At 35.3% G+C, this 16,919-nt stretch overlaps 1 protein-coding gene across 2 annotated transcripts in view; it reads right to left on the bottom strand.

Moving 5' to 3' along the window:
- LOC150104316 (solute carrier family 35 member E2B-like) overlaps positions 1-16,919 on the bottom strand; it is a 317,311-nt gene that overhangs the window by 136,803 nt on the left and 163,589 nt on the right. For both annotated transcript variants that reach the window (XM_090396916.1, XM_090396915.1), the window contains exon 4: positions 5,986-6,234. In XM_090396916.1, the coding sequence (XP_090253042.1) occupies positions 5,986-6,234 (249 nt within the window). The remainder of the gene's footprint in view (positions 1-5,985; positions 6,235-16,919) is intronic.

Raw genomic sequence — 16,919 nt, 5'->3', positions numbered from 1 at the left:
TGACACAATTGGACAACTTGCAGATCTCTATTCTTCTCTAATGCCTTACACATGTAGACATCTTTACACATGCGATGGGTCCGAACCGGACGAACACAAACCCGAAATCATTCTCACCTCGTCAACATTTCCATGACAAAGCCCATTCCCATCATTAATACAGTTATATGCCATTGTAGCTCTTACACTCACACCATCCCTCCCGTTATAATTTAGTTTCCCTGACTCTCTGTGTTAGGTCTCAAATTTTAGAAACTAACTTCTGTACAAGAGATACAATATCACTTGTCTCATTAAACTTTCTTTATTACTGAAAATTCAAATTTCATAAATTTTGAAATTGTATGTGTGCTGGATCATCATCATAAAATTCCTAACATGTAGCCTCAACGAGTGTGTACAGGATAGGATTTGAAAAATTTACATCATTACTAACTTCCTATCTACAATTTTCCTCCAAATCAATTTGTTACCTATCAAGACTTATATATAAAATCTGACACTGTCAGATTTTATATATAAGGCACTATCTTCTAAGGCACTTTTTACCAGATCAATCCACCTATATCTTGGTCATCCTCTAGGTCCTTTTCCTGGCAACCTGGCAGAATTTGTTTTGCTAATCTTTCCTCTTCCATTCTGTTTAAGTGACATTACCACCTGAGATTAGCTCTGCTAACACATTCTTGGATGCTAACAATGTTAAGTTCTTTCCTAATATCCTCATTTTTAATATGATATTACCATTGATGCCATCTGTTCACATCCCCTAATCTTTCTCATGACTCATATCTACGGTCTCTAGTTTTTCGTCAAGTGTTTTATTCCTAACCAAGCTCTCAGATCCATAAATTAAAATCGGTTTGAACACTGTCTTGTATACAGCTAATTTAGCGTTTTGACTAATTTCTCTCTTATTGCATATAAATTTATTCAGTTGACTTTCTACCATACCAGCTTTGCTGATTCTGTTGTCCATTTCCATATTTAATTTACCATCTTCACTAAAAATTGTGCCTTAGTAGCTGAAATATTTTACTAGTTCTACAGGGATTCTCCATTCACAACACAGTTGATCATTTCGATGCTTTTGCCTATTTTCATTTTCTTTGTCCTATTATTGCTGACCTTCACATACCATATCTATTACAACAGTCATTCAATTTAGTGTGGGAATCTTGCAGACTTGTAGCAGATTTATTTAGAAGTATAACATCATCTGCATAAAGCAAAAAGCTGAAATTAACATTTCCAATTTTGATATGAAGTTTAATATCACTTTCCTTCAAAACGTAATCCATATAGATAATGAATAACAGTGTGTGAGGGATTTGTGTAACTAAAAATGTATTAATAATTTAAAAAAAACTGTTGCCTTTGCCTGGAGGGGTGCAGGGCTACCTGGTGTTACTAATATTTTAAAAGAGATATTCAGGTGTTAAAAGTTTTGGAAACACTGCTCTAAAGTATTCTAACTGCATCAATCTGGGTAAATCTTGGTCATCCTCCAGGTCTTTTTCTTGCCACTCTGACACCAAATGACTTATTTACTAGCCTTTCCTCTTCCATTCTGTTGAAATGACCATACTATCTTAGATTAGCTCTGCTCGGGCATTCTTGAATATCAAATTTCTTTCTAATTTTTCATTTTTCATATAATTCTGCCATTGACTTAACTACCTTGAAGAATACCAGTTAATCAGCAACCACCAGTATAGATTCCCAATCCAGATCCATGGCTGATCTCTCAGCTTTCATAATCCAACCGCTGGACAAGTGCCAAGTGTTTAGAGAAATGTGTGCAATTACCTTTGATATTTCCAGGGCTTTTGGTCATGTTTGGCATCAAGGTCTGCTTTGCAAACTTCCTTCCTTTGGTCTACCTGCAATCCTCTGTAAGTGGAATAGCTAGTTTCTCTCTGATCAATCACTGCATGTCATGGTGGACAATACCCTCTCTTCAAGCTTGTCACCAATGGAGGATTGCCTCAGGGGTAAGTTCAATTTCCTGCTCTCAGTTACCTGCAATCCTATCCATAGCTTTGCCAATATAGCACGCTTATTTATTCTACACCTTAGACAAACCATGTAGTTCTCAGACATCCAAAACATCAAGAGAATCTGCAACCAATGCCATAAACACTAGCCTCCATACCATCCCTTCAATGGGGCAAGGATAACCTAGTTCACTTTCAATGCCACCAAAATGAAATCCTGTCTTTTCTCTCACAAAAGTGATCTCAGCACGCCTTCCATTATTCTCAATAACACACACACATCACCAGACAGGATCAGATCTTTTCTTGGACTGACATTTACCTCCAGCCTCTCCTGGTACAAACACATCACATCAATAGCTTTCTCAGTCTCTAAAAATCTATTCATATTCTTTTCCAATGAAGAAACTATTTTCCATCAACTCAGCTACTAATCTCATATAAATCCCATATATGCCCATTCTCAGAATACTGTTCAGCCTCTCCTGGTACAAACACATCACATCAATAGTTTTCTCAGTCTCTAAAAATCTATTCATATTCTTTTCCAATGAAGAAACTATTTTCCATCAACTCAGCTACTAATCTCATATAAATCCCATATATGCCCATTCTCAGAATACTGTTCAAACATTTGGGGTGGTGTACCCAAAGTCTTCTTAAAAATGCTTGATGCTGTCCACATGAGAGCACTTTGGTTCATAGATGACCCTATTCCTCACAGGCTCATCTCACTTTAACCTCTATCCTACAGATGCAATGTTGCAGCTCTGTCTCTTTTACAAGTACTTCCATGGTCACTGTTCCAGTGAATTGGAAAACATCGTTCCTCTACTTACTGTTGGACCTGTTAAAACATGAGTAGCAGCTGCCCAACATCTCTTTTCCGTACAACTGCAAACATGTTGAACCTGCTTCTCCTCTTCCTCATTTATTCCACTTACCCTTCCAACTTTGACCTTCCAATCTTTAAGAAAAATGTCAATACAGTCCTTCTTTGCCAATGTGATCTTTCCCTGACACACAGTACTGATGTTTTAATGGTTCTTGTACCTCTCGTATGTGGGCTAAATATTAATAAAAATAAAATAAAAATTGCTACCATCTCCTTACTCCCCTGATTTTTTTTTTTTAGAACTTTCATAGCCATGGTCTGTAATCTCTGATGAAATGTTTTATGTCTAATCCAATTCTCAGACTGATAACTTAAAAACTTGACTGAATAGTCTTGTATTTTGCTAGAGCAGTGTTCTGGCTAATTATTCTTTTATTCCGTATAAATTTATTCAACTAGTTCCCCTGCATACCAGATTTGTTTATTCTCTTATCTGTTTAAAAATTTGTCATCTTAACTTAAAAAATTGTACCTAAATATCTAGCAAAATCCAGTTCTGCCTTATTTCTCACAAAAAAGAACCATTTTCTGCAAGTATTACCTTTGACCACACTCAAATATCTAGACAAGATTGAGATTTGTCTTCTTGAATCTCTGCCTTCACACCACAACCATTGCCTCCTCAACTCCTAAAAAACTAGGATTTCTCTTTCACTCAAAACGTTACTTCACCTCTGAACATCTGTTAACCTTACACAAATCCACCCAGCTATTGAATATTGCTCTCACATTTGGTGTGAGGTCACTAACAGCTCCCTCGAAATGTTTGACTCAATACAGAGAGTGCAATTACAATGATTAATAACCCATTTCTTACCAACTCACTCCTCCCACTTTCACACAGCCATTTTGGTTTCTGCAATATGTGTATTCTATAAATATTCCCATGGCAAATGCTCATATGAAATAGAATCAATAATTCACCCACTCAGCACTAAGTCCATTGGAACACACACACAAGGCTGCTGCCCAACATTCCTTCATAGTACACCTGGAAATCCACAGTACAAGTTTCTCTTCTTCCTTCCCTGTTACTGCTGCACTGTCGAACAATCTTTCCCCTTATGTGTTTTCCAAGGAATACAATATACAGGCTTTTAAATTAAATGTAAAAAAGTTTCTCCTTTCCCAACCTACCTGTATTACCCATACACAGTACTAATTACTATATGTTGATTAACCAACCTCAACATAAAAAAGCTGACATCGTGACTACCTGAAGACATTTATGTGGAATAAGAGTGCAGTTAGCCAGCACAATTAATCAGCAATAGAAAAGACAGTGTTCAAACCAATTTTACTGAAATGTTAGATGCAGTATGCAGTTTGACAAATAACAGATTAATTTGGAAGAAAATTGTTAATCCTGTAAACTTGATAAGGAATTTCGTAATCAAGTTTACAATAACTGTAATGTCTACAGTAACTACATAAGGTAACATAGATATGACTCTTCCACTAATCTGGGGAGGAGTGGCAGTGGTGGAGGGGTTGTAACACAGTATAGCATAACCTAAGCTATAAATAACGTTGCTGTATTTTATGAGAATTTCAGTCATGCTAATATCAGACATGGCTTGACAAGAATAACAGTTCGTATAAGAGGTTGACATTTCTTACAGCTAAAAAAAAGAAAAGTGTATCTTATGTAAAAAAAAATAAACAGATAAAATAAAAAATTTTAAATTGAGCCTGTTATTCTTTGTTTTAATAGAAGAGTTCGGCCAAGTAACAAGGTCAAATACCATGACTTGCTCTATATACATAACATTCTTGGCTATTTAAAAAAAAAAAAAAAGACCTCATATGGAAGGTTGGAAGAAGTGCAATGCACAAGAGAAGAGATATAGGACTGCAAGAACTACAGAACTATAAGTTGAATTCTCATGCAAGCAAGGACTAAGGACAAAGTCAAACAGGAAAAATGCCTGAGAAACAAACAGGTTTCAGGAAAGGCAAGAGTACCAGAGACCAGAATCTTGGCCTTAGACAGATACTGAGAAGAACAGAGTTTAGGATCTCTTTGGTAATGTGCTTCATACACTACTCCAAAGCTTTTGACTGAGTTCAGCATGTGAAATTGTGGGTGGTAATGAAAATAATGGGTTTTCCTCAACACCCAGATTCAAAGCTAATTTGAACAGTGAGCAAGATACCACAGCAGGGGAGTTAGGCAAGACTGCTTATTTTAACTATGTGGTATCTATGCTGAAGACATCATATATGTAGTATTCAATGAGCTTTTAACAAAATAGCTGGCAGCAGGACAACAATCTGAGTACTGATGATAAAATATTCCCTTGCGATGTCAGGGAAGGACTAGGATGAATCCTCGACAGAGTTAATGATATCAGCAAGAACAAAGTTCTTGTGAAGAACGTCTGTTCAGAAAATATCGGAAGAAGTAAATTAGGAATGGATATAACTCTTCTTCTTATTGTGCTATCTTCTATCGAAGGTCAGCGACCATCTTGGCAAACAAACTGCGATCTTGTGTTAATCTGAGCAGTTGTGCACTGCTCTTTCCTGTCCACGTCTTGATGTTGTCAAACCATGATATTCTTTTTCTTCCTCTAGTTCCTTTGCCATCAATTCTTCCTACCAAAATGGATATAACAATAAACTAAAATCTGGAAAGACAGATCTATCATTACAGGAACAAAGCTGACAATTCTGGATATGTTTTTTTTTTTCAATCTACTTATGGGTGTAAAACTTGGAACCTAAACAAGTATGAAAAGAAAAAGATTGCTGCTTTTGAGATGTGATGTTACAGGAGACTGTTGAAGATTTCATTATACTGAAAGGAGGACAAATGGATGGATGCTATGGACACACAGAAAGAACAGAAGGTCAAGCTAGGTTATTTTGGATTTACAGCCAAAGCAACCAAAGCTATGAGGCCAGTGTATTATGTCTGTTAATTGCATGTGTTCTTATGCCTGGTTGGTCTGTTGTGCAGGATGAAAAAGAATGGAAGGAGGACTTCTCAAAGCAGTAATAGAAGGTAAAGTCCCTGGAAAACGAGAAAGTGGTGGACCCTTTCTCGTTTTCCGTGAAAATAAATCATAAACAAAATGTAAGACAACTTACCATTCTGAAAGGTTAGTAGCCATTGCAGCAAAAAACCCTGCTATATTAAAACTTAGTTCATTTGCACTGCACAAAGCTAATCCTCCCATGATTGGAATGAGAGAAATACCCACAAGTAAACTTGTTTTTTCATTAATTAGCAGCCATGCTATGATCACAGTAAACACAGGAGCAGAACTTTTAACTGTCTCAGCAAATGACACAGGAACATACCACAAGGCTATTAAGCCTAATAAAAGAGTGGAAAACCTGAAAGTAGTAATTTTTTTTTCAAAATCAGAATATATATATATATATATATATATATATAAAATAACAGTTCCAAAATAAAGCAGTCTATATTTGAGATGCAAAACTTAAGTTATTTACAGTTCTCAAAATATATATGTTCAAGAAAACTCAATTTTAATTTCCATAAATTTTCAATGTTGAACTTTCAGTGTTAAATGAAGTAAACCACTTTTCATATTATTGTTATGCATAATATTTGAGTATGATAACCACTATGAATTTCTGATATGTACCTCCAAGGGGTGTACAGGATGACATGATAGTTCAGCATAATTAAGCTTATTCTTTCTTTTAAGGATACACGGTAATCAGCATTCATATTTAAGAATTTAGGGACACAAAACACGTGTTGAAATAATTATTTTACTAATTATTAATAAAATAACACTTGATGTTTCGACCCCTGTATTGAGGTCATCATCAGGATACACGTGTATAGGGAACCAAGCTATATGCTCTTGCACAGCATAAAGGTAAATTAAATCTACGCTGTTAATTAATCTGTTTCTTAACCTGACCTCTAGTGATAATTAAATAAGATAAAATTAAATTAAAAATTAAAAAAAAATTAAATAAATAAATAAAAATAAAATAAATTTAAATAATTAATAAATAAAAAACTACAATAAACTCTGCTCAAGTCATCATGTACTAAGATTCTTCTGGATTTGTACAGTTCAAGTTGCTATTGAATGTTAAGTAAAAAAAAACATTTCACAAAGTCTTCTTGTAGTGGGATTTTACTTTGGCTTGTTCTGGTTGCTATAAAGGTTGAAAATGGGTCCTCCACATTCTTGAAATGGTTAGGCCATCATTTTTTGTTGAGATTTAGATTATGTTTGAGCATTTCACATGCTTCTTTAAATTTCCTCTCGAACCAGGTTTCGGTGCGGTGTAGGGACTTGGTATTTTTCCAATCAATTCTGTGGTATGTTTGCAGTGCGTGGTCAGAAAGGTCGGTTTTTCCAAAATGGAGGTATTGAATGTTGCGTTTGTGTTCGTCCTTCCCCTATGTATGGTTACATGTGCATTGTATTTTGTTACCCCTGAGTGGGCTAGATGTGAAAGAGGATCTTTGGAAGAACTAGGTAGGTGTCTTAATTTTGTCAGAGGTTTAAAGGTGGTTTGGATGTTGTATTTGTGTAGTGTTCTGTCTATTTTTTCAGAAATGCCTCTAATATAAGGTATGGGGCAATAGCATTCATGAAATCTTTTTTGCTTTTACTAGTATCTCTGTGGAAGATCTCGTGAATACTTTTTTTACTATATCCATTTTTTATAAATGTATGGTTGATGATCTTGTATTCCTGGTTTAGAGCTTGTTCATTTGAACAAGTAGCTTAAGCTCTGTGTTTAAGGGTGCCATACACCTAGTTTTTGTGTTGGGTGGTGATACGAATTTTTGTGTATGTACTAGCCTGTGTGTGTAGGTTTGCGGTAGACTGAGAAGGAGAGGCAGCCTAAGAGAAGACGTGCGACGAGTGTGTCTAGGAAAGGAAGAGAGTTGTTTTTTTCTATTTCAATTTTTTGGATACGTTTGTGTTGTTTGTTCAGGTGGCTAAGGATATATTTAGTGCTTCGCAACCGTGGGGCCAAATGCCAAAAATATCATCGACGTATCTGAGCCAAATTTTGGGCTTTAGGTACACTGACTCTAGAGCTCGTTGCTCAAGGTTTTCCATATAAAAGTTAGCTAATGGGGGGGGGGAAGGTGAGCCCATGGCTGTGCCCTCTTTTTGAAGATAAAAATTTTTTTGCCACACGAAATATCCGGAGAGGAGTACATGGGCAAAGTGGGCCATGATGTCATGCGGAAATATGTGCTGTAGAAGCAAGACAGTATCATTGATCGGGACATTGGTGAAAAGGGAAGTTATGTCAAAGCTGACTAATAAATCTTGGTCGTTGAGTGTAATGTTTTTAATTTTGCTCATGAAATGTTGTGTATTTTTCATGTAGGAAGGGGACTGACCTACCAATTCCTTGAGAGTGGCCACTAATTTTTTGGCTAGGTGGTAATTTGAGCTGTCCATTCCTTCAATAATCGGATGTAGTGGTGTGTCTGCTTTGTGAATTTTTGGCAGACCATAAATTCTGGGCGTGTGATGAAGACTTGGTGAAGTGTTTTTTTTTTTTTTTTTTTCTTAACATTCAACAGCAACTTGAACTGTACAACTCCTGAAGAAAATCATAAAAAATCTGAACTGTACAAATCCAGAAGAATCTTAGTACATGAGGACTTTAGCAGAGTTTATTGTAGTTTTTTATTTATTTTATTATTTAATTTTATCTTATTTAATTATCACTAGAGGTCAGGCTAAGAAACAGATTAATTAACAGCGTAGATTTAACTTACCTTTATAGAGTGCAAGAGCATGTAGCTTGGTTCCCTATACACATGTATCCTTCTGATACTGACCTCAATACAGGGATCGAAACGTCAAGTGTTATTTTATTAATAATTAGTAAAATAATACTTTCAACGCATGTGTTTTGTGTCCCTAAATTTGTAAATATGAATAATTAAGTTTATGTTTACTAGCTTCCATCAACAAGTTTCTTCCCGGTTAATCAGTTACTATAAAGGTCTCCATATTGACAGATCTTACTATTCTGGTTTCTGATGCCCTATTAACTGCATCAATCCATCTAGAGCATGTTCATCTTCTGTGTTTCTTTCTGCCCTCCTAGTATCAAACACTTATTTTAACTCTTTCCTCTCTCAACATGGATCATGCTAATCATCATTCACTGCATTCTCTGAAAGCAGTCAATGATATCAAGCTTCTTTCTACTATCTCATACGATATAACCACTGATATCATCTGCTAACTCACAACTGATAAAACGTTTATTCCTTACCCAACTCTCTCTTAGACCTTTAACTTAAAACTGGTCTAAACACTGTGTTTTGGCTAATTTCTCTCTTATTCCATATAAATTTATTCAATTGACTCCCCCACCATACTAGCATTACTTATTCCGTTAGTCTATTTCCATATTTAATGTCATTTTCACTAAAAACTGTGCCTAAATAGCTGAAAATGTTTACTTGTCCGATAGCACTGAGAATACAGCTTAAGTTTTCCATGTTCCTGCCTATTTCCATAGATTTGGTCTTTTTATTAGTATTTTTATGCCAAATTTGTCATGGCTGTTATGAATATAGTTCATCTGCATAAAGCACAGAGCTAAGTCTGATATCTACAATTATAATGTCAGATGATTCTAATATGATGAATAAGAGTGGAAATAGCGTGCACCCTTGGTCTTACACTTGATTTTACATCATATATCTTCTCCTATTTCTGACAATTCTAATTGCTGACTTGCAACTCAAACACATACTATGTACTGCACTGTATCACATTCCATTCATTCACCTCATATAATTGTAGCATTTTGAAAAGCTTTCCTTTGTGCACCTTGTCAAATGCTTTTTACAGATGTACAAAACTTAATTACAGATCACAATTATAATCCCAGGATTTCTCAACCATTTGTTATAAAGTGAAAACCTGATGTTCAAAACCTCTATATTTGACATGAATGCAGTTTCTTCTTGTTATTCTCCAAGATTCTCTTCAAGAACCTTTCTCAACCTCTTTTCGAGTATACTTACATAAATCTCATCTGGAACACTTAATAGAGAAATTCCTCTATAATTCTCACATTCAGTTTTATTCTTTTTTTTATAGATGCGTACTACGAGGGCTCTATTCCAATCATTGGGAATTCGATCTTCTGACAAGACTTTGTGAATTCTGCAGTGTAAACACTGCAATAATTACTTCATTTTTTAAATTTTATTTTATTATTATTCAGGCCTCCATGGAGTTAAACGACTCATCATGGGAGGTCCTTCCTAGGAAACAAACTCTATCATACCACTCCTTGAACTCATTGACCATTTGTGCTCTCACCACTTTATCAGGCAATGCATTCCACAGTTCAACCATCCTCCGTGCAAAGAAACCACTCCTCACCCTCTTCCCCACAGCTCCCTTTCATAATTTCCAGAGATGGTCCCTTGTCATCTCTCCATCCCGCTGTTCCACCAAGCGAAAGAACTCCCCAGTGTCAACCCTGTAACTACATCTCAACAGTTTAAAGTCTCAAACATATCACCTCTCCTTCTTCTATCTACCAAACTCTGCAGCCCACATTCCCTAAGTTGATCCTCATTGTACAGTCCTGAAACCATCTTTGTTATCTGCCTCTGTACCCTTTACACAGTTAATTTATCCCCTTCAAATTCTGGGGACTAAATTTAAGAACAGTAGCCTAAGTGTAGTCTGATCAGGGTCATATACACTAGAACAAAAACTCTTATCTCTGCAGGTCAGCATCCTTCCCAGTATTGCAGCAATCCTCTGGGTTACCTTCAACCCTTTGCAAAATGTTCCCTGAATTCAATAGAGTATGCAGCATCCTATTGTTGTATCTCAAACTTCAAGACATTACATTTTTCTGCATTAAACCAATAACCCAATTCATTTGACCATCTGTCTAGTTTATTCATATTCTGTTGCAGGGCTACCATGTCTGCACTACTACTACTAATAACCCTTTCCAGCTTCACATCATCTGAAAACAAGTGAATATCCCCCCAGCAAACCACTGACAATTTCACTGATATAAAGGTTAAACAATACAGGTCCCAGTAATGAGCCCTGTGGTATGCCACTTGTAACCTTCTGCTTCCTCGATATTGCTCCACCATACACAACTCTCTGATACCTATAAGACAGCCAATCCTAAATCCATATAACTAACCCAACATCTAAACCCACGTGCTGCAAATTAAATATCAGCTTATTATGTGGCACCCTGTCAAATGCCTTTGCAAAATCCAAAAAAAATGGCAGTATATGCCTTTCCCTCATCAGTTGCTCTTGTCACTTTATTATAAAAGGCAATCATATTACTAAAGCAAGAGTGCCCTTTAACAAATCCATGTTGATATTAGTAACTCTCCCGGCCTGAGTCTTATATTCTTCATGCATCTACTCTCCACCCCTCTCCTTATATCTCTTCCATAACCTCTTTTTCACCTGCAGTTCCTGTTCGTTATTGTTTGTCATCTACTTTACTCCAAATTGTATCCTCTTCTTCACTTGTGAAATACAGCTGACTACTGCTACTAACAAATATTCCTTCACAATTTCCCGCACACTAATGTTATCTCGTCCTTTCAATTCCTCCCTCCATGGAACTACCCCAAATTGATATCTATACTATTATAATCACCTGCATTATAATTCCACATATGTTCCCTTCTCTTTGATACTCCAGCATGTCTATTCATGTTCCAAGTCAGAACCAACATGGTCATTCTCTCCAAGTAGGGTAAGAGATGCCATCTCAGTTATAAGCAGCCTTCTGATGCTATGACCAAATCCAAAACTCTAGAACCTCTTGTCTCCTCTATTACATGTTGCCTAAGATATATGTCCCTCAAGAATTCTAGAAATTCCATTCCCTTATTACTACATGCATTTTCCTCTTTCCAATTTATACTGATGTAGTTAAAATCTCCCATAATCATTCTTCTTGCACTTGCCAAGCTCAACTGCCTAAACATCTGTCCCTCATCCTCTGCACTCCATGGCTTGTAGCAACACCCCACTAAATATCCTGTCTTGCTCACCTCTACCTCACACCATATGGCTTTCAAAACCATTAGTGTCTCTACCTTCCAAAGCCTCCACTCTCTCAGAGGACATAAGCAGTACTCCACCACCAAGTTTTCCCTTCCCATCCTACTGAAAAATGTTGTACACTGCTAATTCTATTCCTGTTATATCATCTTCCATCAACCACGTCTCAGAGATCCCAATAATCTTCAGACAGGCTGATGCTATCAGCACCACTATTCATCTCCTTTATTCCAGAAACTCCTGGCATTAATATAAAGCATAAAAATGTCACTGTTTCTATACTTATCGTTATCCCCTCCAGACTCCACTGGACTCGGCGTTACCTAATGTGTTCACATTTTCCTCAAGGACCCATTCCCACAAGAGGGTACCCCTGCTACCATCCACCCTGAGAATTCTAGTTTCCCTGCATTGACACACCAACTTGTTCAGAAAACAGCAATATCTCCAAATGCCTAAGTCGTTTCTAATTCAAATGCAAGCAGTCTCTCACATTTTTTTTTTTTAAATGTAGTTCTCACCAACAAAAGGTTTATTTGTAAACCTAGTAGATTCATACCATGAGTGGAGTAAGGATTTTTTTTTTTCTATTTCTATTTATTTATTTTTGTGTTGTTTTATTTTATTTTTACACAGTCCAGAAATTCTGCTTCATATACCAAAGATGGAACTATTACAAGCCACTGCAGGTACCAATAAGTAGGGCAATGGTCTCAATCCAGGCAATGAAATTCCTTTCCCATCTAAACACAATTACAAACATCTATGACCATGGCAGGATTTCAACCAGTTGGCAGCTTGTTTGTTGGAGAGTAGGTATACTCACAACTCAGCTAACCTCCATATTTGCTATCATTTCCGGTCAAATATTATCTAATTAAACTGCCTTTTCACATTTCAGGCTTCTGGTAATTTTCAAGTATTGATATATACTCCTCTTTACATTCCTCTTGGATATTTCCTATTACTATTCTGTCACTGCATGTTTCCTTTAACAAGAAAAAAAAAAAAAATATTCCAGCCATCTAAAACATTCTTATCTTCAGTCTTTGTGTTACCATAATCATCTTTGATTCCTTTTACAGCAATCTATACTCCATTTCTTTACTCCATTCCTAAGCTTTTTCAATAGCATACAGATTTGCCACCTTCATAGTATTTATGTTCTACATACTTACCAAAATCTTCCCAAATTTTTGTTGAGATAGTTTTATACACAGCATAGCTCTTTTGTCAACTGATCTGATAAGAACTTTCACTATGATTTCTTCTTAAAAAAAAATCTTTATCATCAAAACATCCATTAGTCCCAAAAATTTATGGTGCACCAAAAATACACAAAAAGTGTATTCCATTAAGGCCAATTGTAGATGGGAGAGATTCTCTGACCTCAAACTTATCAAAATATCTGCCAAACCTGATATCACCACGACACATAGGAAAAACAGAATCATTTGTAAAATATAGTTTATGTTTTATTCAAAACATAAAGGATATAAATATAGAACCTTCAGACATCTTAGCAAGTTTAGATGTAGTCAGTCAATGTACCCAGAAATGACACAGTGGATCTACTTGTCTTTTCCCACCAGACACTGCAGGACTATTCAAATACTGCATGGAAAACATTTTTTTTTCATATTTCAAGACAAATATTGGGAACAAACAGGACTTGTCATGGTTCCTCCCCCGCCTTTCTCCAGCTTTTGCCAACCTGTTTATAGAAAATTTTAAAACTAATGCATTAAAGAACTATCAGAAGAAACCAAAAATTTGGTTACATTACATCGATGATATATTCGTCAATTAGTTGGGAACAGTGGATGAGTTGATTGCTTTCGAAGATTATCTGAACCACGTGCATCCCAATATAAAATTCACTAGAACTAGAACAGCACAAAAAATTACTGTTTCTTGATATCTGTGTCAAAGTAAATGAAGAGGAAAAGAGGTTATCCTTTACCGTACATAGAAAGCCTACCGTAAGAAGAAGATTTTAAATGCTGCTTCAAACCACCATCCAATGCAAAAAAAAAAAAAAACACCTAATTAAAACTTTACGAGACAGGGTATACAATATAGCAAGCATGTCAACTAAAAAGGAATGAAGAACTGCACTACCTAAAACAGAACCTTGCACTTAATGGTTTTGAACCCAAGATTATCATAAAAATTTGTAATACATCTCCTGCAACTCCCTTATTTATACAAGATTTGAAGAATGCAATCATGCAACTTTACATCAAGAATGTCACAGAACTCTCCATGCCACAGAATGTCACACAGACTACTAACAGCAAATTCATCCTCCTAGGGCAGTGGTGGCAAACCTTTTTATGTGTGTGTGCGCCAAAAATTTACAAATCGATTTGCTGACGTGCCAGACAGTTTTTAATAGGGGAAAAATTAATATAATAGAAAATTATATCTAACTTAATTTATTTATTTATAATACATACATACATATATATATATATGACAGAATGATCATTGACTCGGTTAACATACATAGTTTTATCGAAAAAAAAAAAAATTAAGCTACAACCTCCCGGATAGTCATTCAGCTGTAATCATGTACTGGTGTTCACGTGATGCAGCAAGCACGCACTCTCTCAACAATGCAACAAATGAAAGAACAGCTTCAAATACAACTACAACGTTTTAATGCTAATTATGTATAAAGACTGTCTATGATGTTCATAGTCTTTTAACCCTCAATGTTTAGTGTTTTTTCTTTTATAATGTCACCTGAAGAAGGCTGTTACAAGCCGAAACACTAGTAGTGTGTTTATATTAAAACCTTTTTAATTAAATCTCGGTTCTAGTCATTCAATTTTTTTTCATAAAACTATATATATATATATATATATATATATACATACATATACACAGCAATCCCTCGATTAGTGCGTCTAATGCGTTCTTTAAAACAGGCGCATTAATCGAAAACGCGCTAATCGAATATAATATGGTATGATATTATATATATTATAATATAATAACCTATGGGAAAAAGTATAATTCTGTGCTCAAATTTCTTTTTTGAACCTTAATTTTTTTATAAAAGAATTAAGTTATGTCTCAGGGCCTAGTTAAAGGAAAACCATGAAGCTGAAAGACAATAAAACATATTCAGAATATGAATTTTATTATTCTACTTCTTAACAAAGAATTGAGTTAATGTAGTTTGGCAGGCATTTTGTTTCTTTTTTTTTATACAACTGACGGTATGGCCCTATTGCCTATTCTACTCTTCTGCAAAGTTCACTGCTTCTCTCTTCATCAGAGTCAGGCTCTAAGCATTGCTGTTTAAAAACTTTGATTGTACGAAAAATATTTTTAAATCGTTTCTGTGAAATCTCTTTTGGCTGACTATCAGTGGTTAAATTTTCTTCATATTCTTCAAGATCTTCCTGCAATGCATCTAAATTTAGCAGGTCAGAATCACTCAATTCTTCAAAATGAGATTTAATCAACTCTTGGACATTATCACTGAAGGGGAGAAAGAAATGAAGGACATACGAATTGGTCACCAACACACGAAATCATCTGCTTTATAGAAAAAATTTCCCAAATGTTATACAAGCAAAATAGTTACCACTTTAAAAATTACAATGATCATAAAAGAGAAGTTAATTTTCCGACATGTAATAATAATCAATTCATCCTAGAAGACAAATTGATTAGCCTATTATCGGAATGGATTCTCCTTTTTGTGACATGCGCAGAAGTGTCGAAGGATCTCGAATCTGCGGGCGTACTATAGCAGACAACATAAATTTTGGCGGTAAAAATTTGGAACATAGTGTAGTATGCCATTAAAAATAACTTTGTAAAATATTTTAAATTGGTAACTAAATTAATTCATTCTGGTGAGTGACTTTTTAAAATAGTTAGCCATAAAAAATGTATAGATCAAAAATTTTTAAAATCTGTAACATTTATTTCTAAGATAGGCGCACTAATCGAATTTGGGTATCGAAAAAAAATGATGCACCGATCGGTGGTACATTAATCAAGGGATTACTGTGTGTGTGTGTGTGTGTGTGTGTGTGTGTGTGTGTGTATATATATATAATTATTTATAATTTTATAAATAAATTTATAATGTTATTCAGTGTAAAATTGATTGTTGTATTATTAAACTGATTTTCGTTATGTTGGTTTTAAAAAAAAAAAATAGTAGTCAGAAAAATATTTAAAGATGTCAACTTGTCAGCGAAATGTTTACCGTATTTACTTGAATACAACTCGCACCGCTGATTTTACTTTATGAAAAAAAGACATTAAGAAGTTTTGCATATACCTTGCACACGAAAAACGTCTAAACATGTTCACGTTGCTCCCTGCAGTAACAACACACCCTCCCCAATAGCCATTATACTGCAGATGAAAGAAAAACAAGAAGTTTTATTGTATCCCTGATTAAGGTGCAGAGGCTTTTGCAGTCTGTATAATATATTTCTCAACAAATAGTGCAATTAGAGACAGCTGGAATAAAAATGCACTAACTAATGACTACAGAAACTACGCTGTATAGACTCGAGCAAAGCCATACGTTGCACTGGAAACACAGTATCTTACTAAAAACTCTTGTCCAATTTTTCAATTACATGAAATAAGTGTTTGTTTTATTGCATTTAAAATTCTCCATGTCATTATGACAGATCACAAAGGCTAACTTCAAGTAAAATTCTACCACGAATTGAAATATGCCACATAATGCATGTGTGAGTTCCTGTTCCAGCTCAAATGCAAACAAGCAGAAATAAAATTCAATCAAAGGTTGAAACTTTGTGTGATTTGAGCCCACCAATAAAGAGAAGTTCCGTCTAAACGATAAACGACACCCTGTCGTGAATGTGTTAAAACTAAGAAATATATAGCGAATGTTGTTATGACAGTTTCACATATTATGGAATTCGGTTGAAGAGAATTAGCATTTCAACTCAAAAATTGTAGGTTGTCTTTTGGTCGTGCGAT

This window comes from Typopeltis vanoorti, chromosome 8, assembly GCF_054136105.1.
Source record: "Typopeltis vanoorti isolate ZY-2024b chromosome 8, IOZ_Tvanoo_1.0, whole genome shotgun sequence".
In the NCBI taxonomy this organism is placed as follows: Eukaryota; Metazoa; Arthropoda; class Arachnida; order Uropygi; family Thelyphonidae; genus Typopeltis; species Typopeltis vanoorti.
The sequence above is the reverse complement of the archived record's forward strand: the minus strand, read 5'-3'. Positions and strand labels throughout refer to the sequence as shown.